General features: G+C 45.7%; 1 protein-coding gene across 6 annotated transcripts in view; it reads right to left on the reverse strand.

The window, feature by feature from the left end:
* The window catches only part of SCRN1 (secernin 1), a 68,919-nt gene that overhangs the window by 5,240 nt on the left and 36,758 nt on the right, over positions 1 to 26,921 (reverse strand). For all 6 annotated transcript variants that reach the window (XM_003318230.7, XM_519021.8, XM_016957231.4 and 3 more), the window contains 4 exons: positions 18,613 to 18,815; positions 15,319 to 15,513; positions 11,219 to 11,384; positions 1,108 to 1,288 (listed from right to left, as the gene is read on the reverse strand). In XM_003318230.7, coding sequence (XP_003318278.2) covers positions 1,108 to 1,288; positions 11,219 to 11,384; positions 15,319 to 15,513; positions 18,613 to 18,815 — 745 coding nt within the window. The remainder of the gene's footprint in view (positions 1 to 1,107; positions 1,289 to 11,218; positions 11,385 to 15,318; positions 15,514 to 18,612; positions 18,816 to 26,921) is intronic.

Raw genomic sequence — 26,921 nt, forward strand, 5'->3', positions numbered from 1 at the left:
TCCTTTTTCTATAGTCCACCATGTCAAATGCAAGAGGCTCACACAGTCCACAGCACCAATTTACACAAAAGGTCCCCCTTTTGGGCCCTTCAGGCCAGTTTGGACCTATTAAAAGTTGTCACATAAATAGTTGGGGAAAACTGATGAGTGTCTAACAAGCACGTTCCTTCTTCCTCTCTTCAGCAAAATATAGGCTTGAATTTTATATAAAGTCCATCGGGGTGGCTGCTGTGGACACACTGGGTGCTGTGGAACATGCTTTGGGTGGTTTTCTTGTTTGAATTGATGACTTATCACTTTATTAACCAAAGGTGTGGGATTGGGGAGAGCTGCACTTTGAAGGATTACGACTTCTTTTTTAAAACTAGGAATATGAGGCTGGGCGCGGTGGCTCATGCTTGTAATCCCAGCACTTTGGGAGGCAGAAGCAGGTGGATTGCTTGAGCTCAAGAGTTCAAGACCAGCCTGGCCAACAGGGTGAAACCCCGTCTCTACTAAAAATACAAAAAAAAACACAAAAAGCCCTAGGAATATGAGAATATTTTCTAAAACTATGTTTGTACTATGGTAAAACATATGTATTATAACATAAGATTTACCATTTAAAAACTTTAAAATGTATAGTTGAGTGCATTAAGCTCATTCACAATGTTGTGCAACCAGCACCACCAGCCAACTCCAGAACTTTTTTGAAACAACATATGATTGTATCTTTAATAAAATGTTGCCAGCAAATAACAACTTTTTACCCCCAAAAGTACATAAGGAATTTTACACAATATATAACAGTTATCCCTACCGTACTGCATATTCCTATTATTCCTACATAAACAGTAAATGTAAGTAAGATACTCAGCCTGCTGAGTTCCAAAATAACATGAGAAGGAGAAGCTTTGTCTTATTTGGTTTCAAGAGCCTGGGCAGGAAAATGGACACCAGCCTTCTAGGGAAGGCCCCAGGAACCTGGCCTCTGGGAGGAGCCCGGTCACACTGGATGGGTGGGGGTAGGGTCTAGCTTGACATCTGCTTCCCTGCCTCCTTCCTCGCTGACCTCGCCCGCCCGCCTCCGCCTCCGCCTCTGCCTCTGTGGCCCTCATGCAAGCTCACCTGGTCACTTTCGATGATGGCACGTGCCCACTCATGGGCTTTGTACAGCTCATGCCGGCGGTCTGGTTTCTCCTGGAACCGAGGCTCCTTTTTGGCAGGGTCGTCATCCCCAAAACAGGGAGACTGTGTTTTGGGGACAAGTTTTACGTCATCAACAAAGATGAAAGGCTTGAATATGGACCTGGAGAGGAAGGAGAGGCACTTCAGCCAGGCAGAGGCTGGGACCCGGGAACACCCAGAGACTGTCTTTTTATTCAGCAAACATTTCCCAAGCCAACTTATGGTGGGTGGTGGGTGTGTGTGACGGGTGGGTGGGTGAGTGCCAAGAGAGACATAACTGCATGTTTTAGTCGCTATTTTAGCAAAACTGCAGCCATTTACAAGCTGCAAATTCCTCTAGTTACAGCAAAGAGACATCAAAACAGACTTCCTTTGTTCTGAACCATTTGAGAGGACTCTTTTAGCAATAAAAAGTGAGGCAAACAAACAGTGTTCTGACAAACGGTGCAAGGAACCATCTAGCTGAGCGAGAGAGGTTTGCCTTTTTTTTTTTTTTAATACCGCGGTCTGAGAAGCAGCCTTCGGGAAAGGAAGGGCCTTTTGGTTTGGGTTTGTTTTTAGTTTTTTTCTGAGGTTCTACCTTACTGAAAAATCTATGGAATATCTCTGACAGACCCAAGGAGGGGACAGAGTAAGAAAGATGACAGAAGAGGCCTTGGAGGGTGCACACCACACAGAAGTCTGGTTGTGTGAGAGAGCTAGCACAGGGCACAGCAGGTAGCTAATGCCCCCCAGCTCTCTTCAATTCAGTTCTCTCGGCAGGATGGATGTTATCTTCGGGAAAATGGCTGTGCGCATGCCTGCATGTGTGTGTACTTGTACAAGTCTAGGATACATCACCCCCCCACCCACCCACCCACACACACACACACAAGAGCCACGCATATTAACAGCTGTGGCCTGGGATCCCAGGCCAACGGGGTAAGGGACCACTATGGCCAACTGTAACGCCGGGGAGAGAGTCTTATCCTACCCTCCCTGCACCCAGAGGAAACACTGCTGGATCAGAGGGCTGCTCCTGGCAGGCATGGGCACCTCTGCGTCCCAAGGATTGCCTGTTTTCAGCTGTACCATGGGGCAGCACCTGCAATAACAGCAGGAGAGAAGGAACTCCCCATATGTGCCCCATATGTATAGGTCAGATTTGTCAGATTTGGACATTTTTTTCTCCTCTCAACAGGTGCACTGTGGCCCACCTCGGGTACCTCAAGTGGGCTAGAGGTGAGCTAGGATGTTGATTCCCTCAGCCCTGGGGCATCTGGAGCTTGAGGAAGCCAGGGCAGCCTTGCCAGTATGGCACACAGGTATTAATATTTTCAGGTATGGGCAAAGTATGGTGGCTCACACCTGTAATCCCAGCATTTTGGGAGGCTGGGGCAGGTGGATCACTTGAGGTCAGGAGTTCGAGCCCAGCCTGGCCAACATGGTAAAACCCCGTTTCTACTAAAAATAAAAAAAAAATAGCCAGATGTGGTGGAGTGCTCCTGTAATCCCAGCTACTCAGGAGGTTGAGGTGGAAGAGTCGCTGGAACCCAGGAGGGAGAGGTTGCAGTGAGCCAAGATCATGCCATCGCACTCCGGCCTGGGTGACTGAGCGAGACTTTGTCTCAAAAACAAACAAACAGACAAAGAAAAACTATTTTCAGGTATGCCATGACCTGAAAAGGACTGGGAGCCAATAACCCTTGCCAGCCAATTTTGTCCTCGGACTTGCAGCAACAGTATCGGCTGCAGAACCTCAGGCCCCACCCTGTCCTGCTCAATCAGAATCTGCAATTTTAACAAGATCCCTGCAGATTCATAACATATCCCAGTCTGAAGAGCACTACTAAAGACACAATAGTAATGAGAAGTACTCTCTTAGGTTAGCTTCCTGATGTTGCCATGGGACAGGAGTCTCAAGTGAGAAAAGAAAGACACTGATCACAATATGCAAAATTGGGGCCCAGACTAATTTAATTTGAGTATTAAAAGCAGTGAGACCTTCGTACCCCAAGCTGGTGAACTGAGTGGTACTAGTTGAGGACTAGTGTCAGGTACTCTGCTGTTCTCTATAGATGACGCAAATATAATTGGAGACTGGGCCCATCTCTGATCCACTGGGAAGCACAAGGCATACCAGGCTGCGCCTACCTGCTCAAAGTCAAGCCCTGCCAAGAACCTACCCTCCCTAGCCATCATCAAAAGAAGCACCCCCTAAAGACATAGGGGAGCTACCCTTGCACAGAAGGAACACACACTTCCACTTCCTACAGCCCCTTGAAAAGAGATGATTGCTATACCCCTCTACTGAGTGTTGAATGAATGGCTGTTGAATATGAAAAAGGAATTATTGCAAAACCTAAAACTGTTTAAACCAATTTTTACTATATGAAATTGAATTCTTTAACTGGTGAGTCAGTTGATTCTGCAAAAGGGCTGCAGATGGAGGGCTCGCTGCAATGGATCAGTGGGGAGGAGGAGGGCCAGGAGAGAGCACGCCTAGCCATCCACAACCAGCTGTCTCCAGGCTACCTCTGGGCTCTGACAGCAGGACTGTCTCACTACAGACAGGCGTCCTACCCTTGAGGGCCAGACAGCACTCGGGGTTTCCTGGGAAGTCAGCGCATGTCACATCAGCAGCATCAGCCTCTTTCGCTGGCACAGAGACCCTTCAGTGGTAGACAGGCCCAGGGCTCCCACCCAGCAGCCCAGAGTCAGCTCGGTTCACATCTTCTCAGCTCCAGGGCTCTGCGCTGGGCAGAACTGGGCAAAGCCAAGACTCCCACCTGGGCTGGTAGGCTTCACGGTGGAACTGGTGCAGGCTCAACACCTGGCAGGCAAGGGAACTGCGACCACGCCCTCCAGCGGAGCCTACTGAGCAGGCCCCATGCAATGCTACTTCATTCAATCCCCATGCCACTCCAAAGCCCACTCCAAACCCAAGTGGGAGCAGTATCTTCATCAGGAAACCTGCCATTTCACTCCTAAAACCTCAGTGCTTCCCTTACTGCGCATCTCAGGACTCTTCTGACACAGGACCCCTTGGGAGAGCCATGCCAAGAAGTGAGGGAAGGGGACAGCCTGGCAGCACCGCTGGGTGGAGCTACCTCCCACAGAGCAGGGCAGGGAACTGGGCTGGGACTTGGAACGGGGGTGTGAGTCCCCGCTTTGCGTCTGACCCACTGTGGGTCCATGTTTTCCCTCTCTGGCTCTCATCTGACTACAGTGATCTCAACAGTCCCTTCTAGCTTCTACAACTCGTTTATTTCTATTTCTGTCATGAAGCTTGTAAACTTGTGATGCCAGCTTCAGTAAGCTCATGCTAACCACAGTCAGGGTCTTCTGTATTCAATATAGGATAAACGCATAGTAAAAACTCAGAATGCTCTATGTGATGTAACTTTAAACCCACCCTAAGCTCACTGGAATGGAGAGGTTAATCAATGAGGGTGTCTGATGCTTTTCTAAGAGAAGAGATACCATAAGTTTGTCCCTCTCATCTATCCATTTTAGTTTAAAAAGAATACATAATAAATATGAGGAGGTTCCCAAAATATTCTAAAGCAGCCAAAGCTCTCCAAATATTTTTTCAAAGCTTAGTATACTCAACTAATAAAAAATATAAAGCCTAAATGTATTGAGGTGGTTAAAAGCTTTTTTGAGATTGAATAAATTATATAACTAATAAATAAGGTTATCTAAAAAATAATAATTACATAAAATATTAACAAAAATTATTGCTGATAATAATTGCAATATTAATATTTGTTTAAACCAGGATGTGGAAATTATCTATAATTCAGGTTTCATCATTTGTGTCTATGTACCCAGAAAAGGGGAATGGGGGTAACTCAGTGGTTCCCAAACATTTTGATTTCTTACCAATCTTTACAGAAAATCACATGTAGAATTCCAAATAGATAAGGAGATACTCTGACATTTTCCCACAGGTGAGCCACAGACGGTAGCTTCTTAAATGCTACTTGAATGAACATAAGCCCATTAACAGACACACCCAACTGTCTCCACCACCTACAATTAGCAGATACACCCAACCGTGTCCAGCCCACCTGACCAGGATGAGGCCCATTTCATCACATGCATGGGACGCCCCCGAGTGTCCCGTGGATGGCTTGGATGCAGAACACACCTGAGAAGGTTCCAGAAGGCTGATTCTGCCTCTGTCCTCAGGGCTGACTCTCAGACCAACCTTCAGAAAAGTCACCAAACCCTGGGTTGGGAATTTGCCCCAGTCACTCAGACTTCTGTGGTGTGGTGTGACAGGAATACAAGACGATGGGCCCAAAAGCACAAAGTGCTTCCAATGGCAAGGCACAGCCCAGCAGCCAGTTCATGAGGAGGTTCAAAGCTGGCCGAGCTACTTTAAAGGGACCTTGGGAGGGACAGTTAAATCAATGAGACCATGAGCAACACTAAAGGAAGCCTCCCTCAGCATCCAGCTCTCACGAAGACAAATCCAAGGGCTGAGGCACACAGTCCCACGACACGACGCACAGTGTGGGCATCCAAACTCCATTGCAGAGATCTGCAGAATTTTAGCCTTGAGTGACAATTTGAGGCACAGCCAAGAAACATACTCCACTGGATACACCATTACCTCATCTGTCCATTTTTCCCTCTAAAGCCTTGTGAGGGATGCAGCATGCCAATGCAAAAAAAAACTATTTTCCAATCATTTGTTTTCTCATTTTGGAAGAACAGCAACATTACCATGAAAATCTCTAACATTTCATAGCACAGCATAATTCTCAAAGCATCTGCATTCAATTCTCATGGTACTCTCATTCATTCATTCATTCATTCATTCAGCAAATATGTGTTGAGCCCTGGCTGAGTACCAGATGCTGTTCTAGGTACTAGGGATACAGCAGTGAACAAAGAAGGGCAAACATTTCTGTCCCATTTTACATATGAGATGACTGAGGCTCACAGAAGCTAAGTGCTTTGTCCAAAATCACATTCCTACTAAGTGGCAGATCTAGAAGTAAATTCAGATCTAAATGCAAGGTCAGTTTTCCCCACTACCTCTCACTCTTATATTCTTCTGTTAGTTTTTCCATACACCTTATACTGCTGCAGAAAAATAAAATACTTTTCGTGCTTTAGAATTTAGAATTTAATATCAGTGGCTAGCCAACAGTGTTGTCCTCAAACATGGCTCTGCACTTATTGAAGATGCAGAAACTCTCCAAGCAACAAACCAGGCTGCTCCTGTGACCTGGAGTTCCTGGCAAATCTACTGAGGAGAGTTAGCACAGAAAGAACAATACATAAATCCCTGTTCAGAGGAAGCTGCTCAAATTTGAACCAATCTCAAATAAACCTGCAATACCAAGTTTCTCTCAAAAACGCAGGCGCCCCTCAGAGTGGTTCATCTATGTTTATTCCAGCTTTACTGTGAGCCACTTTAATCATAGAGTCAAAGTCACACCTGGCTCCCATAAACATATACACCTTTTATGTACCCACAAAAATTAAAACAAACAAACAAACAAAAACTTTTAAAGTCATACCTGGCTGAGAGCAGAACTAATCCATGAAGGGAGTTTCCATTTTAAAGGGAAAGAGAGCCAGTACTTTTGAAGCACCGAACAGCCTTAAGGATGGTGGGCTGGATTCAGCGGCTCTGGGAGGTTTTGAAAAGTCAGATGTGTAGGACAGAGAGAGGAGACAGCTGGTGTTGGAAGAATTCAGAATGGAATTGGAGGGGTAGGCACCATGTTGCCTAGGGCCTTCGGCTCTGTCTATCTGTGCAGGCTGTGCCCCACGTGGCTCCAAAGGCTGCATGAGTCATGCTGACCAAGGCTCATAATGTTTGCTCCAGTAACAAAAAGCTGTTTCTGACATTTGAATTATCTAGATGGTAATATCTTGCCCAAGCCAATTTAACTTCTCAAGATTAGTACACTGGCCCAGCACTTTGGGAGGTGGAGGCAGGCAGATCACCTGAGGTCAGGACTTCGAGACCAGCCTGGCCAACATGGTGAAACCCCGTCTCTACTAAAAATAAAAAATTAGCCGGGTGTGGTGGCACGTGCCTGTAGTCCCAGCTACTCAGGAGGCTGAGGAAGGAGAATCGTTTGAACCCAGGAGGTGGAGGTTGCAGTGAGCCGAGATCACGCCACTGCACTCCAGCCTAGGTAACAGAGTGAGATTCCATCTCAAAAAAAAAAAAAAAGATTAGTACACTGAGAGGAGAAGAGGAGGAAACAAAAGACACACAGACATACAAGTAAGGAGGTGGGGTAGAGGGGAATGTCCCTGGCATCTCTCCAGTACCCTGCCACTACATAAAGTAGCTCAGACACCCTATTTTCCTAGAACTTCTACATTCTCTCCCCCTTCTGGTTTACCCATCCTGTATCTTATTTATTTTATTTTATTTTATTTTTTGAGACAGAGTCTCACTCTGTCATGCAGGCTGGAGTGCAGTGGCTCAATCTCAGCTCACTGCAACCTTTGCCTCCCAGGTTCAAGTGATTCTCCTGCCTCAGCCTCCAGAGTAGCTGGGATTACAGGCGTGCACCACCACGCCTGGCTAATTTTTGTATTTTTTTTAGTAGAGACAGGGTTTCGCCATGTTGGCCAGGCTGGTCTGGAACTCCTGACCTCAAGCAATCCACCCACCTTGACCTCCCAAAGTGCTGGGATTACAGGCGTGAGCGGCCGTACCTGGCCTGTATCTTGAGTATTTATTTGTGTATTTTCCTGCATGTGGGGACCTCTCAGTGGTTTACTGGTCTAACAACTATATCTCTGAAAAAAATAGCTCAGTTTTATGGCATTTGCCAATTTCTGCAGTGTAAATACCCCCACTGTGGCCCATTTCAAGGGGCCAATGACATCACCAAATGTGGAGTTGGGAAGAGAGGCTCTCTTCACAATCAGCTTTCCGTGGCTCCAGCACACTGTAAGACTCTGAATTTTACACTCTCACAATGCTAAGGTACCGCTCTACTCCTCCCCTCTCCAATTCTTCACATCAATGAAGCTTTAACAAGTGCTGGCTTCCTAGGAAATGGTTTCCAAAAGTCAGAACCAGTATACTAAAGCCAATCAGTGTCACTCTTTGAATGACTGTGGCACACATGTTGATGTGATGGAATTTGCCTTCTCAATATAATTAAGTGAAGAACTTCTGCATCTCCCTCAGGCATTCAAACTCTGACTTTAGCATCTCCTTCCACTTCTCAACCTTACAAACTACCTAGCACATAGTAGGAGGAGGGAGGGAGGGAGGGGAAAAGAGGATGTGAGCGCAAGTTATTTCAAGGACAAGATCTATAATTAATACAGTGAGAAAAGGACAGACAAGTGTCCAGGCAGGCAGAACAACGGTAAGATCACGTTTTTTGGTTTTAACATTAACTGGGAGGGATAAAGACTAAAGTGCTGTTCTTTTCCAAGTCTGCTACTATGAAACAATTTCTAACATTTTTAGCATTAACAGAAGCCAAAATCTCCCTAATTTTCTTGCCTAAAAACCTAACAAAAGGTAATTATGTTTCTTGCTGACAAAAGACAGTAAGTCGAGCAAGCACAATTACAGAGAAACAACTGAAATGTTGAATAGAAAGAATAACAACCTATGACAGTTCTACAGTCATGGTAGGAAATGCAGCTCTTTTACCATGGAAGATAACACTGAATGTCTTCCAGAAGGGTCTTAATCTTCTATAATACAAGGTTTTTAAAATTAATTTAACCATGAATAATTTTCTTTTAAAAGTACTTAAAATTTTTTATTTTAACTATCAGAAGGCTATTGCCCAGCCATTTTTATAACTGGATTAGGCCATGTCCTTCAGCCTAGGAAGTGGAGTTCCTTTACGTTGGTGTCCTGGGCTCACAAGGCCCTGTCTCCTGAGCACAGTTAGAGCTGGTATCTGAGACATCAGGGACAACAGCAGTTGGTTCAGCTCAACCCACTCTTTGGAAGGGTCCTGTTCCCTAAAAAGCCATGCCCAAATACTTTGCAGAGCATTCCAGACACTTGAAAATAGAACTCCAAATGTCCATATGTACCCCTGTCATCCAGCAGGGTCCTCACAAGGGGCTACTGAGTCACCAGCATTAGGGGAGCAAACTAGGTCACAGTCCAGGAGGAGGGAGGCCCAGACACAAAGGGAAGACGGAGCCCCAAATCTGGTGGGATAAAAAGTGGGTAGAAGGTATGGCCATGGAGCCAAAGATTCAGAACTGGGAGAGAAAATCAAGGAAATAGCAACTGGACTCAAACAGGAGGAGCCTCCTGAGAGGCTGCCAGGAGCGGCGTAGAGCAGTTGAGGCTCACTGATAAAGGCTGACGGGTGCCACGGGAGGGTGGTGGGCTTGATTCACAGAGGGGCTGGGGGTAGAGGAGCAATAGTCACCTAGTGACCAGCATCACCTACAGGAGGATGCACGGCTCTAGCCCGTGGTCATGTGGTTTCATGACTCTCTGCCTTTGCATGTGCCATCCTCTCCACACAGACTGTTGTTTCTGCTTTTTACCTAAAGAACCCCTACTCTTCTCACAATGCCCAGTGCTCAAGAGCTCCTTCCTCTGTGAAGTTTTCCCCTTCATCATCTCATTTGTGCCACCACTTTCCTTGTACACACTTCATCCATGGTACACAACAGACACAATATTTGGTACACAGTAGGTGCTTAGCGTTTGATGAATGAACGAGTGAATGAAAAACTAAGAACAGCTAATACTGAGTTCCGCAGTCAGGTCTGGTTAGAAACATCTATTGATATTGGCAGTAGTTTAAAAAATGAGGCCAAAGTGTCACAAGAGGTGCTTCACTTTTCCTCTGAGTCATCTAAGAACCAGTCCCTAGCTAGATGCAATCACTGTCTTATATTCCTGAAACAGTAAAAGGAGAATAAATATTTTCAGCTGCAAAAGGAATGAAATTTAATACCAGCAAATACCTTGGAAACAGATTCAAAGTTTAAAAGCTGACTTTCAGACACTGATAATGATGTTCAGTCAATGGAACACCCCAAAAAACACCAGAGAACCTACTGGAATGGGCAGCCTTCTAGAGCCTTCTAGGCTGAGGATCAGACTTACCTGACAGATTCCTAGGTCCACCTCAAAGATTCTGATACGATAGGTTTCAGTCAAGGAACCTGTATTTTTTGAAAACTCCTCCAAGTGATTCTAGCAATGAACAGATTTAGAAACCACTGGATGGCTGGTTCTAAGCTACTGATGATATGATTCCTGATATACATGACAGAATGTTCCTGGGGAGAGGGGCTGCTGTCTGCCTGGGAGATCAGAGATCGTCTTCATAAGTGATCGTTAAATCTACTATGTATTGACTTGGATTATCTCATTTAATCCTCCCAACAAGCATGTAAAGGTAGGGGCTGATATTATCCCCATTGTACAAATACAGAAACTGAAGCTTAGAGAGGTGAAATAACTTATTCAGCTACTATGTGGCAAAGGTCGGATTCAAAATCCTGGCAGGTCATTCTAGAGGCTGCGTTCTTCATCCCTGTGTAATGCTGCCTTTTTGCTGAAGCACATGGGCAGAAAGCAACCCCCTAAAACACAATGTCTTAAAGAAGGGGCCAGTACACTTGAAGTTGCTTCAATCTGTATTGCCTCCGAACTGTTTTATTCTCTAACTCACAGGAACTGGTTGTTTTGATAAATCATGAGCATTCCCACATCTCTCTGTCTCGCTGTGTTTTGTTCATTTATGTATTCCTCATGTACCACACAATGCTTGGCCCATGATATATACTCAGTAAATATTTGGTATTAGGTTGGTGCAAAAGTAATGGTAAGCACCACAATTACTTTTGCACCAACCTAATAAATTTAAAAGAACTACTAGATTCCCTGACTGTCATAAATACTATGTGACTAAAATCAAGGAATTCACTTAATCAAAGCCCTTGGTGCTACACTGCCCACACTGAGGCTGACTGAAAAACGTGACTTTGATAAGGGGAGGACATGGTCAGGCGCTTACTACGCACTTGCTGAATGAGCTTTCAAGGGAAGCACTTATGTTCTGCCTACGTGACCAGGCCTCGGACAAACCTGGAAGGATCAGGGGTTCCAGTGAAGTAGTGAATGCACAGAGAGCTTCTATTCTGCGGCAGGACAGACACTCCACTGGCTGTGGTGAGGAAAGACTCAGAGTCTATGCACACTCCACTGGCTTTGTCCCGTAAGGTGTTCATCATAGTCTGCACCGTGATGCTTTCTGCAAAAACACAAAAGACAGACAAATGGAAAGAGTAGATATAGGCCGGGCGCGGTGGCTCACGCCTGTAATCCCAGCACTTTGGAGGCCGAGGAGGGCGGATCACGAGGTCAGGAGATCGCGACCATCCTGGATAACACGGTGAAACCCCGTCTCTACTAAAAATACAAAAAAAAAAGCCAGGGGTGGTGGCATGCGCCTGTAGTCGCAGCTACTTGGGAGGCTGAGGCAGGAGAATGGCGTGAACCTGGGAGGCAGAGTTTGCAGTGAGCTGAGATCGCGTCACTGCACTCCAGCCTGGGCGACAGAGCGAGACTCCGTCTCAAAAAACAAACAAACAAAAAAGAGTAGCTATAACACAAAACTGTGGCGTGGCGGGCCACTAACTAAAATCCATTCACTGCATTCTCTTTTTAGTAATAAAAACTCTGAAATTACATCTGGGACTGTAACTACCAAACTACAGTCTATTTCCCCACTTCCCTTGTGACTATGTGTGGCCATGTGACAAATGTTGATCAACAGGAGGTAAGCAGAAACAATGTGTGCAATTCCTCATCACATCTATAAACATGGTATGTTTGCCTTTTATTTTCTCCCTTCCTGCCAACTAGGAGATGCAAACAAGCGGACCACAAATCGAATTCCTGTGTTGAGTCACAGTAACCAGCCCTGGACTGGCCGTATATACCTGAACTATAACATGGGAGAGAAATAACCTACTATTTTCTTTAAGCTACGTTAATTTGGGGTGTCTTTGTTACAGCATTTAGCTGTACCTCAACCAGTACAATAACTCAATAGATATCCACAAGAAAGTACATACAATCTACTACGCACAGTCCACCAAACTCGCTCCCATAAACTCTTGCTGGTCAGAGTCAATACTCTATTTGGAGAATGTCCTCTCTGCGGTGGGAAATATATGCACAGAGACGCATTTAGAATATTCAGAGCCATTAGGACTGTTGGCTGTGACCACAGATAAATGGATAAACAAATCCTTGATTACATGAGATCCCATTTCTACATCTTCCCCTGGGTTATAATTTGTTAAAACACTATTTTAGTCTGTGTTCACCACGATGGAACTGAAGTATCACACGGAGAGGTTTGTTGGCACATTCACATCCTCTTTATAAATCTCTACTTACATGTCATACCTAGAAATATTAACAACAAATCCTTGTTTGCTTCAACTGTCCAATGTTCAGATTTCCTCATTGTCTTATAAATGAGCCTATTGATTTGAATTGGAACCAATCAGAATTGGAAACGTCTCTGCCTCTTGTTTTTTCCCCTTGCATCATTTTTTTTTGAGATGGAGTCTCATTCTGTCCCCCAGGCTGGAGTGCAGTGGCGCAATCTTGGCTCACTGCATCCTCTGCCTCCCAGATTCAAGTGATTTGCCCACCTTAGCCTCCCTGGTAGCTGGGACTACAGGCATGCACCACCACGCCCAGCTAATTTTTGTATTTTTTTGGTAGAGATGGGGTTTCACCATGTTGGTCAGGCTGCTCTTGAACTCCTGGCCTCAAGTGATCCACTCTCCATGGGCCTCCCAAAGTGCTGGATTGCGGGCGTGAGCCACCGCACCCACTCAGCTTGCATCTTAGTTGTCAGAGTCATCTTTCCTGTAGTTTCGCACAGTGTAAGCTTTGCAGATGGCATCCTCATGGCATTATTTGTTGGGAACAGGGCCCCCGAAATCTGGCCATAAACTGGCCCCAAAACTGGCCATAAACAAAATCTCTGCAGCACTGTGACATGTTCATGATGGCCATGATGCCCACACTGGAAGGTTGTGGGTTTAACGGAATCAGGGCAAGGAACACCTGGCCCACCCAGGGCAGAAAACCGCTTAAAGGTGTTCTTAAACCACAAACAATAGCATGAGCAATCTGTGTCTTAAGGACATGCTCCTGCTGCAGATAACTAGCCAGACCCATCCCTTTATTTCGGCCCATCCCTTTGTTTCCCGTAAGGAATACTTTTAGTTAATCTATAACCTATAGAAACAATGCTTATCACTGGCTTGCTGTCAGTAAATACATGGGTAAATCTATGTTCAAGGCTCCCATCTCTGAAGGCTGTGAGACCCCTGATTTCCCACTCCACACCTCTACACTTCCGTGTGTGTGTCTTTAATTCCTCTAGCGCCTCTGGGTTAGGGTCTCCCCAACCAAGCTGGTCTTGGCAATTATTATATTAAATAGCGTATTTGTTCCTCTATCCTCTGTATTTCCTGTAAATTAGTAGCTAGACCTAAAGGCTTTATCAGATTTAGAGTTGATGTTTTGGCAACATTATTTAATATCTTTCACCAAGCTAGTTTTTTTTTTAATTAAAAAAATTTTGATTTTTTAAAAGCTCCTGTTTAAAAGTGAGTATTTTCTTACCTTCCTACCCAGAATATATTACATAAGTGCTATAGCAAAAGTCCTAAAGTGTTCTAGATTAAGAGTCAGGAAACATTTTCCTTCTTTTTTGTTTTTTTTAAAAAGAGACAGGGTCTCACTCTGTCACCCAGGCTGGAGTGAGGTGGTGCAATCATACCTCACCGCAGCCTTGAACTCCTGGGCTTAAAAAATCTTCCCACCTCAGCCCCCTGAAGAGCTGGAACTATAGGACCACATCACCACATCTGGCTAATTTTATTTCTTTGGAGAGATGAGGTCTTGCTAAGTTACCCAGGCTGGTCTTAAACTGAACTCCTAGCCTCAAGTGATCCTCTGCCTCAGCCTCCCCAAAGTACTGTGATTACAAGCATGCACCTGGCCTGACAGTAAATATTTTAGGTTTATGGGCCATACAATTTCCGTTGAAACTTTCCTGTTGCACCTGCTCAACTCTGCCATTATAGTGAGAAAGCAGCCCCAAACAATATATAAATAAATGGGTGTGGCTACAGTCCAATAAAATTTTGTTTTTAAAACAGGCAGCTGCCAACAGGTCATAGTTTGCTGACCCCTGTTCTAAATGATCCAAAACTTCACCTTATAAAATACATGCATCACCAACAAATATAGAATGACTGTTGTGGGTTTTCTGGAAGGATTTCCACATAGGCACAAAAGTAAGAAGCTATCTAGTCGCCACATATACCTAAATATGGATTCTGATTTAAGTTAATAACTAGGGGCTGGGTGTGGTGGCTTAGGCCTATAATCCCAGCACTTTGGGAGGCCAAGGCGGGCAAATCTCTTGAGCCCGGGAGTGTCAGACCAGCCTGGGCAACCAAATGAGACCCTGTCTCTACAAAAAAAAAAATTAGCCAGAAATGGTGGCATATGTTTGTAGTCCCAGCTATTGGGATGGCAGCAGGGGTGCAGCTGAGGGAGGATCGCTTGAGTTCAGGAGGTGGAGGCTGCAGTGAGCCGAGACTGTGCCAACACACTTGAGTGTAGGCAACAGAGTGACACACTGTCTCAATAAACAAATAAATAAATAAATTAAATAAGTTAGTAACTAGTTGGCAGATGGAGTGGCAACAATTCAACTCATCAAGTATCCATGGAACAAAAAACTATACAGGCATCAAAAAGGGACCCTAAGATGAATAAGAGACAACACCTCTGCCCTCAAGTCCCAGCAGGCTAGCGAGGCAGGGAAAGATGAGTCAAATATATAATTACTGATGTATGAGGATGGCTGCAGTAATATTACAAAAGGCAACACAATGACATCAGAGATTAAAGGAGAATAACATGGGTAGGAGCAGGAAACCTCCAGGGATGAGGAAGCACCATGTAAAAATAAATACAAGTTGTTTTCTTGCCTGCACATCAGGGACTTTTAGCACAAGTTGGTCTTTACATACAAGGGCTATTCTGTATTTCTTTTTGTTCACCCTTCTAAGTTCAGACAAGTTCTCAGAAACAGCTGCAAGAGAAAGGGTATGAGAAGGAGAATTGTGAGGGAGAGACTAACTCACCTTCTCGTTTTTCTAAGCTGTCTTTGCCAGCACCGCAGTCTAGATGATCCTCAACTGGAGAAAAGACTTCGGAAAAATTGAACTCGCCCTCTCCCGTCCACCAACCTTGGCTCTGAGCGTAACTCCTGAGTTCAGGATGCTCTGCATCCATCTTAGTGGTGAGCGAAAGCCGATTGCAAATGCACCTCACTCCCTCTGCAGAGAGTGCAAAGCCCCATGAGTTAAAAATATACTTATAAAGACTTAATCAACAAATGGAAATGTATAGGGAATCCTTTTCCTGAAACACTGACTTTAACCACAGGGAGGAATCCATTTAATTTTTGAAGACAGAAACAGACAATCATTGAGTCTCTTTCTAGGAGACCTCCTAAAAGGTCTGACCAGTCTTGACTGGGCATTATCACATTTTAAATGAGCAACAGTCACTTAACCCATCTTAAAAGCATAATCAACAGGAAATATGTAAGGCTCTTCATTTTGGCTAAATAAGCCACAAGCATTCATTAGTTACACACAAAAAAAGGGACAGGTCCTTTGAAAGAGGTACTGAGCTAACAAGACTTAGCAATCCACAAGGGAGTCCTCTATAATAGAGATGCTGTTCCTCTACAGCAATGCTCTATCGCATCTATAGAAAGCCCCCTCCCTGGTCTGATTTCTTTTCACCTGGAAAAACACTTTACACCCCTACTCCTTGGCTAAATATATATGGTTTTTTTTAAAAAAATACAAATCAAATACTTCATTCAACTTTTTTTTCAGGTCTCAACATTTAGAAAATCATAGTGGCAATGACAACAAATTGTTTTAAAATAATTGAATATATTCATGAATATACATATGTCTGGGTACGTGTGTGTGCACACATGTGTGTGAGTGTGTGAGATAAAGTGTGTGCATGCGTGTGTGTATGTGTTTGAAAAATCTATGGGAAATATTTTCTTATAAAAATAGAAGTGTGACTAAATAAATCTAGAATTAGAAATGCCTGCATTCTGAGTACATTTCACTTTGATGAATGAGGGCTTAGACCAGAAACTCTCCTACCAGCTGGCTGGCTTGCTATGTCTTCTTCGAAGCCTGAGCTGCAAATGCACACAGGACAACTCAGCCTTCCAGCTTCAAGATGCTGTCTAGGGCACAAACACTAGGAAGTTATCAGTGCTAGCTTAAAAGGGCCATTCCTATTTGCTGCTTCCAGGGATTCTTGGAGAATGAAGTGAGATAAAGAACATAAACTACAAGCTACAGGAAAGCCATCATTGCCTGAAAACCAGTTCCTAGAGGCAGGATCAGTGCTGGACTAAGTTCTTTCAGTATGTTTTGCTTCACTGATTTACACTTCTGAAATAAGCATTCCTGGCTGGTAGGCATTGGTCCTTTGTCATTTATCTTTTCAGAGAGGACCATAAAAGTACAATTATAAACAATTAAAAATAAAAACCAGTTTTGGCCTAAACAAGTGATTTTGACATCATTCATACTAAGTTATTTAAAAAAATACTCTTGTAAGCAACTCTACAGATATTAGTTTCCCAGTGGGCAGATTTATAGTAGACATTTGCTTTTAAGAATGTTAGCCTTTGGGAGACGGAGTGCATTAAATCTTACTGCAATCCATCACACCGCTGCTGGGATCAGACGACATGAAATCAATAAGTCCAAGAAATGGCTGGGGTTCTTTTTAATTTAAATATTTAGTTAACTAATGGAAGCATTCATTTTGTGTAATTTTTTAAGCTACATTTTGAAGAGACGCTCAGCTTTTGAAACACAGTCATAGATCAAAAAGTGTTAGGTTCAACTTAAAAGCAATATGACTGCTTTGAAGCATGGATTACTAGCACTCTTGATGGAAGCATTCAATAGTAAGACTTCATCTTAGGAGGGCTTTTTATCAAGGAGTTTTAAGTTCCTGCATTGTAGGAGAGTTGGAGACCTGGTAGGCTGCACTGGCTCTTAGTTCTAGAACTACTGTAAGAGCTGGGCAAGTAGGCACACACACTGGTAGGTGGGTACATGCTGGGCATATGAGGTGGAGAAACTCTCCGTGATTGCTGACGGACACCACTAGCCCATTCTACACCCTTTTGAGATAGAAAGAGGCCACCCCCGCCTCCAGACAGACACAGCCTTCATACAGCTTGGCCAGGAAGCCACAGTCTAGATTTCACTGCCTCACTGGGGCAATTTTGTATAGAGTACAACGTACCCATCATCCAGAGAAGCCCTGATCACTGGACTAACTTTGTGCACAGAAAACAGGCTTGATTCCCATCTACTGTGGTAGATCTTCCGCTTCTAACTCGGGTCAAATTTGGTTCAATTCACCCCTAAGATAGGGATGGCACACAAGTTTCATCCCCAACATCATTATGGATTACTTGGAAGAGACTTCCTGGTAAATTTAGTTAAGAAAAATACATAGGCCAAGAATAGGTTCAATGAAAGAGAAGTGTCGTGACCTACTACTCCACCATTAGCACAGGAGGGAAGAATGGCAGTGCACACATCACATGGTCACCACCCAGTCCCAAGGAGCTGCTCGGGCCAAAATTCCCTCTTAGGACTACTTAGTTCTCTTCGAACCTCTTTAACCCATTCTGGGATCTCATCCTGTCCAGAAATGAGGATGCTGAGGCGGGGATACAAAACTACCACTCCCACCCCTAACACTTACTTCCCCAGGGCTGTGTTAGAAGCAAGATGCTGCAGGGGCCACAGAGCAGCAAATTTATGGGTACTAAATTCTTCTGGGTGGATCATCTAGTCCTCTGCTCTTCTAGAAACACTGTCTCACTGTGAGAGAAATGAACTTCACTCACAAAGAAATCCCACAGTGGCATATACCGGTCCTCACACAGATCTAAACTCCTATTTTAGAGGAACATGCCAAGCACAAAGATCTACAGGGTTGGGGGTGACAAGGAGTTACTGTCCAGTGAAGGGACTTGTTGACCTATTACACAAGAAGAGTCACCATTCTCTTGGCCAATTAATAGAGTAATGGTTTACGTCATGGAATTCCTGGTAGTCAAAAGCAGGTTCTTCCCAGAAAGCAAACAGAAAATACGAAATGTTAAGAGCCTGCTTCACTCCAGGTTCAGGAGACTCCAGGTTCTCTTCTTGGAGGTTCCCAGAAATGAGAGGCATGCCAAAGCATGACAGTCCCACACAGAGATGACCTGCAACGGCACGTCTTTCTTCTAGGTCTGACACTGTACATGCAGGCCACCCCATCTCTGTGGCCTTCCCTGTCCTCAGAACTCTCCATCATCCACACCCGCTCACCTGTGACTTTCTCGGCAGCCCAGTACTTCCCTATGGTCTCGAGCACCCAGGCTTCATCACGATCCACAATCAGATATGCACTTTGGAAGCTGTGGCAGGAGTTTGCATCTTCATAGTAATTCCCACCTTGTCCATGTTCTTCCAACAAGGAGACAATGACATCTAAGGCTTCTTTAGCTGTTTCCCCTCTTTCTAAACCAAGCCTGCAGGAAGGAAACCAGAACCATACTTCAGTCATTTCATACCACAGGATTGTTACTAGAGTAACCAAAGACTGGGCAAGGCCGAGTTATGAAGCATGCCAACATGTGTAAACATGTTAAGTCTGCAGAACAATAAGCAAACTGATTAACTGCACTGTATCTCAGAATACACTTCTCACATGTTTGCTTAAAAAACCATATGGTGTGGCCAGGTGCAGTGGTTCATGCCTATAATCCTAGCACTTTGGGAGTGGCAGGATTGCTTGAGCTCAGGAGTTCAAGTCCAGCCTGGGCAACATAGCAAGACCTCTTCCTCAAAAAAATTTTTTTTTAATTAGCCAGGCATGGCGGGACACACTGGCAGTCTCAGCTATTTGGAAGGCTGAGGTGGTACGATCGCTTAAGCCAAGCAGGTCGAGGCTGCAGTGAGTCATGATCATGCCACCACACTCCAGTCTGGGCATCAGAGTGAGACCCTGTCTCAAAAAAAAAAAAAAAAAAAGAAAGAAAGAAAGAAAGAAAAAATCATAGGGGTTTCTGTCTTTGGTCATTTCCCTTCAACATAGGAGAGTCAGGAACCCAGTGTCTTCTCCCTCTGGGAAGGCACCTGTGTGTCTTCCCCTCTTCTGACTGTGTCTCGCACAGAGCTGGCCAGCTCAGCTCTAGCCCTTACAAAACCACCTCTCTGTGGCATGTACTCCCTCCTGACTCTAACCTGGGCAAAAGGAAATCAAGGCCAAGTCTGGCCTTGATCTCTATTATTCTACACCAGGTATTTTGCTTACTTATTAAAAGTGTTCAAATGCCAGACATTATCCTGTGTCCAGAGAGGACATTGTCCTGTCTCTGTCTCAGAGACCTTATTAGGAATGGGCAGCTGGTTGGGACATAATCAGCCTTTTCTACACATTTCTCCTCCTGCCTATTAGCCTACGTCTATTGGTATGGCTTACAGCTTCAGTCATCAAAAGAATATGTATTCCCTTTGAAGTGAGACATCCATCTCCCCCTAGCCTTTCCAATTAATAAACCCTTTAAAGAGGGCACTGATATGGTTTGGCTGTGTCCCCACCCAAATCTCAAATTACATCTCCCAGAATTCTCACTTGTTGTGGGAGGGATCCAAAAGGAGGTAACTGAATCAGGGGGTCCGGTCTTTCCTGTGCTATTCTCGTGATAGTGAATAAGACTCACAAGATCTGATGGGTTTATCAGGGGCTCCCGCTTTTGCTTCTTCCTCATTTTCTCTTGCACAGTACTGCCCTCTGTGTGACCTTGGGCAGGTTATATATTTTGAACTTCAGTTTTATGTCATCTATAAAATGAACGCCCACATCATTTAGTTGTTGTAAGAGTAGGTTTATGAGATAACATCCATGAAAATACGCAGTGCTAGTGCTTGTGACCAGGAAAGTGGTCAGTACATTTCTGGAGGTAGAACACTGTGGCAGAGAAACATATGACTCAGAGATAAATGGACCCAGCTTCTAGCTATGGCTCTGCTACTCACTGGCATTAAGATCTTAAGTAATGTGACCTTTCCAAACCTTGATTTTTCTCATCTGCAGATTGAAAACAACACTACCTCCCTCTCTGGCTGTTATGAAAGAGGATGGTACATGCCATGTACTCAGGAAGTGTCCATTGATTCATCTATTCATTCAAATTATAATTCAGGTGGCAGGAACACAGGAGTCTTAGAACCTGGGCAATGGTTCTACTACAATGGTGGTACAAGCCCATTCTTGGTGAATTTTCAACTTGAGAAGTAAAAACTATTCAAATTTATCTAATTTGATGCTTCCTAAAGGGATATTTCACTGTGCTGCCAGGGAGAAGAAAAGCTAATACAACTAATCTATAGGCTGATTAGTATAACAGGCTTATGTTTATAGTCAAATAATTACATGACAATTCATTTGACATTTCTCATTTTAAGCTTATGTAGCAAGACTCGGTTACAAGGCAGTGATTTACAAAGCTGAACCCTAAAACCTTAGGAGAGGGATAAAAGAATAAACCCACTAGAAGATTGAATTCAGCTGACTTTTCCTTTGGTCAACGTCATCTTCTCCAAAGAGAAGGAACAGAAGCAGGCACTCATCTTATCTTGAGGCTCCGGAACAAACAAAGGTGCTGTGAGTGCCTCTCAGAATCCCACGTTGTGCACACTCGAAGGCCTCCTTCCTCCCTTCCACAGGTCCCTGGTAGCCCCCTGGTCACAATGCCTCACACAGACATTCCAGGCAGAATCCTGCTCCCAGGGCCTTTGCAGGGCCCCAACTTGCCCGTGCAAACATGTGCTAGGAGCATGTGAATACACAGCCAGCTGTAACAGCCCTGTCTTCGGAGCTTGTGACTTATCTTTTTTGATTTCTAGTGTACTCTTCTGATGTTCTGCCTGTTTGCATTCCACACTGAGGCCCTACACTTGCACTTGCCCTCCCATGCTGACTTTGATGTCCTCTGGCAGAGTTGGCAACGGGACCTCAGCACTATCCACAGACCTAATTCTGATTTCACCCTCCTATCCCTTGTGCCAGGACCATGGGTCAGAGATACCCCTTTATCCCACCTGATTATTCCCACCTGGTCTTCCTACCATGCCATGAGGACAGGGCCAACTGCTCCATAGTACATGGGCCGTGAATAACACCAGGGTTACACCCTTGCCCTCTGCAACTGAGAAATGCAGATGAATCCCATGTCACTGGGTGCAGAAGAGATGCCAGAGAGACCTGGGGCCGCAAGTCACATGGCATCCAGAGGCCTATGTTAAAGCCATTCCCAACAGTCTCACCTCCTACATGGGGCAGATTCATGTGATTCCAGAAGAGGGCAGTGCTCTCTGGCCCCATGCCTAATTTGACTTTGGCTGCTACCCCTCTGCCTGGGCAGGACCAGGACAGGGAAGGGGAAGAAACTCAATGGGCCAAGGTTAGAGTCCCACTGTAACATCTATCTTCTGTGCAGTTCGAATTCTTCCAAAGTGTGTGCTTTGTCCAGCTTGTTCTGGGCCTGGAAATTAGATGCTCCTGAATTCAATTCCTAGTTTTATAGGAAAATCTTTCCTTGGGAGCCCATGACCTTCTCACAGGTATGTCAAGCTCACCCTGCCCGTTCCTGAAAAGTTAACACATCTCACTGAGAAAGATGGGTCACACCTGTACTTCTCCTGCTTAAAGCCCCTTTGTTTAGAAACTCTGCTTATCTTTTCAACATTTGTGCCTCCATGGATTAGGAGACCCCTGTCCTTTTCTATCTCAAATCAGGTAAAACTAGATTTGCCATGGATATATAATCACTGACTTGGGAAAAGTAATAAAAATAGGCAACACAGCCCCCTTAGAAAGGTGGGCCTGGTATTCTTATAGGACTCAGGTGCAAATAATCTTCCCTCCTCCCCACAATCAAGCAGTCTGCCAGGCCCTTCTGAGGTCAGGACCTTTTGGAAATTGGAAATTCCCAGCCTTCAGCCAGAGGGCTAGAAGCAGGAAGGTAATGCTATGAAGTGATTGCTTGTCCCCCTGGTTTCCCCAAAAATTCATATGTTAAGCCTCATCCCCAGTGTGATGGTATGGTACAAGGGGCCTTTGGGAGGTGATGAGGTCATGAGGGGTGGAGGCACCATGATGTGATTAGTGCCCTTAAAAGAAGAGACACCAGAACGTGTCCTCTTTCTCTGTTCTCTGCCATGTGAGGATACGGGGGAAGATGGCCGTCTGCAAACCAGCAAGCAGGCTCTCCCCAGACACTGGGTCTTCCGGTGCCTTGATCTCAGATTTCCCAGTCTCTAGGAATGTGAAAAATAAATTTTTGTAGTTTAAACCCCCTAGGCTATGGTATGTTTGTTATAGCAGCCCAAATGGACTAAGACGAGTGATAACACAGGTGATGGATGTGAAGGTGATCCAGGGAAAGAGCGTGTGAAACTTTTTGACTTATCTCCATCTCTCAGTGTCCCGAAATTCCTGCGTCATTGACAGGTGAAGTAAAATGTGCTCCACTACATAGAGGAGTGGCCTCTCTGAGATTAGCAGGCCCTGGGATCCCTGGCTTAGCCACCTTCTAGCTCTGGGGCCTTGGGCAACTCCTTCAACCCTCCTAAGCTCCAGTGTCCTCACCTCTCAAAGGGAGGAGACCTACTTCATTGGGTTACTGTGAGAGTTAAATGAAATAATATGTGCAAAGCATGTCTTACTACAGTGTTCAGGAAATAGTAACTCTGATTACACAGGTTCCTCCCGCCTACAAATGGTGACTGAACCTCCTTTTAAATCACCTGAGTCCTCACATTACCAACAACCTAAAGACAAACTATAGACCTTTCCAAATTTTCACACTGGCCTTTTGCCAAGGACTTTTGTGATTTTTAACATGCTGAAGGTCTGATGGAATGTGTCCAGAATTATAAGATGTTCTGAAATATTGGAATTGACTAGGTTTTAGTGCCATTGTTAAACACAAATGGGAGTAGCAAAAGTCAGCGTGCAGGAAAAAAAAGAATAAAGTAGTTATGCAAAGGGAAGAAGAGGCAAGAAACACTGAAAGAATGCAGCAATCTGCTGGAGCCAGCTGCTACCAGCTTGGAGAGCAGATGGTTAAATTTTAGGGATTTTGAGCCAGTTCTGAAACTGTTGGTAGCTTGAAACCCCTCACGGTGGGAGTATTTACACCATGGAAATTGAAAAAGGACTCAAACAGCGCTGCCCCTTCCCTCCACCAGGCTGGTTATTAAACATTTACCAGCATACTTCTGACAAAGAGGTTCCAAACGCTTCATAGTTCTCATCCATGTTGAGGCCCAGAGGTATTATCATGTCTGACAGACCTTGGATTATAAGTGGCACCCTAGGCCAGGAGCGGTGGCTCACACCTGTAATCCTAGCACTTTGGGAGGCTGAGGCAGGCGGATCACGAGGTCAGGAGATCAAGACCATCCTGGATAACATGGTGAAATCCTGTCTCTACTAAAAATACAAAAAATTAGCAGGGCATGGTGGCGGGTGCCTGTAGTCCCAGCTACTCGGGAGGTTGAAGCAGGAGAATGGCGTGAACCCAGGAGGCGGAGGTTGCAGTGAGCCGAGATGGTGCCGCTGCACTCCAGCCTGGGTGACAGAGCAAGACTCCGTCTAAAAAAAGAAAAGAAAGGGCACCCTAGCATCCAGAAAGTAATTTCCCCTTTCTTTCCTTCGCTCTTTTTTTTTTTTGAGACAGGATCTTGTTCTGTGACCCAGGCTGGAGTGCAGTGGCATGATCTCAGCTCACTGCAGCCTCCCCACCTGGGTTCAAGCAAACCTCCCACCTCAGCCTCCCAAGTAGCTGGGACCACAGGCGTGGGCCACCATACTGGGTTAATTTTGTGTATTTTGTAGATACAGAGTTTTACCATGTTGCCCAGGCTGGTCTTTAACTCCTGGGCTCAAGCAATCCTCCTGCCTCGGCCTCCCAGAGTGCTAAGATTATGGGGCATAACCCACCACATCAGGCCCTTTTTTCCTTCTTTCAGACAGGGTCTCGATCTGTTACCCAGGCTTGAGTGCAGTAGTGCAATCATGGTTCACTGCAGCCCTGACCTCCTGGACTCAGCAATCTTCCTGCCTCAGTCTCTCAAGTAGTTGGGACTACAAGCATGCAACAGTGCAACCAGCTACATTTTGCATTTGTTTTGTAGAAACAGGCTTTTGCCATGTTGCCCAGGCTGGTCTTGAACTCCTGGGCTCAAGTGATCCTCATGACTCGCCTCCTAAAGTGGTGATAGCAGTGGTGGCCCATCTGGAGGAGCCACTGTGAAGATGCTGGCTGCAACAGGGAGGCAGGGCCTGGGTTGCGTGCTTTGCGAGGCTGATGGGAGCCCCACCCCCTACCAACTTGGCAGGGTGGGAGCCCCATGCTCCCAGGCACAGCTGCAGCTGCTCTGGACCTGGGCATCCCTGCACTCTCAGGAGCCCAGGAAGCCCTTGCCCCTACAGGCTTGGAAGTATCTGCTTCCTGCTCCCTGACCTTTTCCCACTTCCCAGCACCTGCTCCAGTGCAGAGCAAAGTTGTGGCTGAGCCCAGGTGCTATTGCAACCTGGATGGGTGTGCACATGCTTAGGGTGGTGCTGACACACCAGCCCCCTGCCGCCTCGGGCTTCTCCAGACTTTGGGCATCAATGAGCACAGGAGGGAGGCTGGGAGGGCTGAGGGCAGCTCAGTGTGGGCCTGCCAGTGCCCCCCAAGATGAAAAACCTGGACATCATGGATGGCATGTTGATGGCAGGAGGCAGACAGTTTCCTGGGCAGAAAGGAGCAGGTCCCCAGTGAAACCCCACCTTCAAGCCAGGAATGGCCGGAAGCCCGGAGGCTGGTCTGCTAGTTCCGGGTGGAGTACGCAGCCCAGAGTGAGAACTTATGGTGCTTTTTCCAGGCTTGCCCATGACCCGATCAGCACACACTTCCTCCCTTCTGAGCCCATAAAAACCCCAGACTCAGTCAGACTCCCACAGACGTTAGGACTACCAGCTGCAGGAAGGAGCTACCAAGTTTGGGCCTCCTTGACTCGTTGGGATGACCTGCCTGCAGAAGGGAGCTACCCACTACAGGTCTCCTCTCTGCTGAGAGCTGGATACTCGTCAGGATGACCTGCCTGCAGAATGGAGCTACCCACTTTGGGTCTCCTGAGAGCTGTTCTGTCACTTAATGAAGGTCCTCACCACCTTGCTCACTCTCCAGCTGTCCATGTATCTCACTCTTCCTGAACCGGGACAAGAGCTTGGGACCCGCCAAATGGCAGGACTGAAAGAGCTATAACACAAACAGTGCTGAAGCACACCCCCAGCCCCCACCATTCGCAAAATTGCAGGTGATGAAAAGGAGAGAAGAGCTGCAGCCCTTTGGGGAGTCCAGACCTAGGGGCTCCCTGAGCCAGGACTGTGACACTCTCTTTGGGGCTCTGCAGTTCCTGGCATTTCCAAGCTTCCAGGCACCACGTTTCTTGGTGACTGCAGTGGAAGCCATTTGCAGTACGCCTGGTCCAGCTGCAGCCTCGCACAGAGCTAATGCCTGTGCCAACGCCTAGAGCTGCCCATCCCGCCACAGCTGGCACACCTGGCTGTGTGCAGTGGCTGGACCCCATGCTTGCTCACACACCCCTTTCCTCTCTGCGCCTGGCTTGTGCTTGGAAGGCATGGGATCCAGGCCAGTAGCGTGAGCTGAGTACAGTGTGCAGGGCCAAGTGGTGGAACAAGCCCAGCAGCCCGACCAAAACTCAGGCAAAGGTGCCACCAGCCACAGAGGTTTCCGGCTGGAAAAGCAACACCGTAAGGATCGTGTGACACTGGGATTACAGGCATGAGCCACTGCACCTGGCCAAATTCCCACTTTTATGTTAGCTTCTATTGGCTACTCATTACTTGGAACCAACTTCATGAAACATGCAAAAATGTGTACGTGTCTTTATATGCCTCTACCTCAGGAGAAAGGGACTAGTGGTCAGAGAACAGTGAATCAAAAATAACAGATGAAGCTTAGCTTTCAGATAAATGTCACTGAAAACGCATTATAAAAACAATATTGCCTAATGCTTACATTCCCACAAGCCTCTAGGAAACATACACAAATTATACCTTTATCTTAAAATCAGTGCCTATTACATTGCTACTGTCATTCCCTTATGTCTCTTTGAACTGAGGTTGGATTTCACATGCTGCTGGAAAGTGCAAAGTACCAGGATAAGTATAGGGGCAACTACTGTATTCATTGAATAATCAACCACAGTCTAGCAGGCCCTTGAAAGAGCATGTGAAATGGATATAGCCTGCTCTCATAGAAGCTGTCCAGGGAGGAACTGGCACTAGACACAGAGTGCAAGCAAGGCCAGAGAAAGTAGTGGTTCCTCACACAGCAATACCTAGGGAGGCACTGAGCCCCAAATTAAGAGAATGCAACCAACTGATAGAAAGTTTCCTGTGGAGCAGCGGTTCTCACCGTAACCATGTATCAGCACCAGCTGGAGAACTTGTTAAAACAGGTTGCTGGCCCCTGGGTGTGAAGTAGGGACCGACAATTTACATTTCTAGCAAGTTCCCAGGCGATGCTTGTTCACCAGCCATACTTTGAGAACCA

This window comes from Pan troglodytes, chromosome 6 (assembly GCF_028858775.2).
Source record: "Pan troglodytes isolate AG18354 chromosome 6, NHGRI_mPanTro3-v2.0_pri, whole genome shotgun sequence".
In the NCBI taxonomy this organism is placed as follows: Eukaryota; Metazoa; Chordata; class Mammalia; order Primates; family Hominidae; genus Pan; species Pan troglodytes.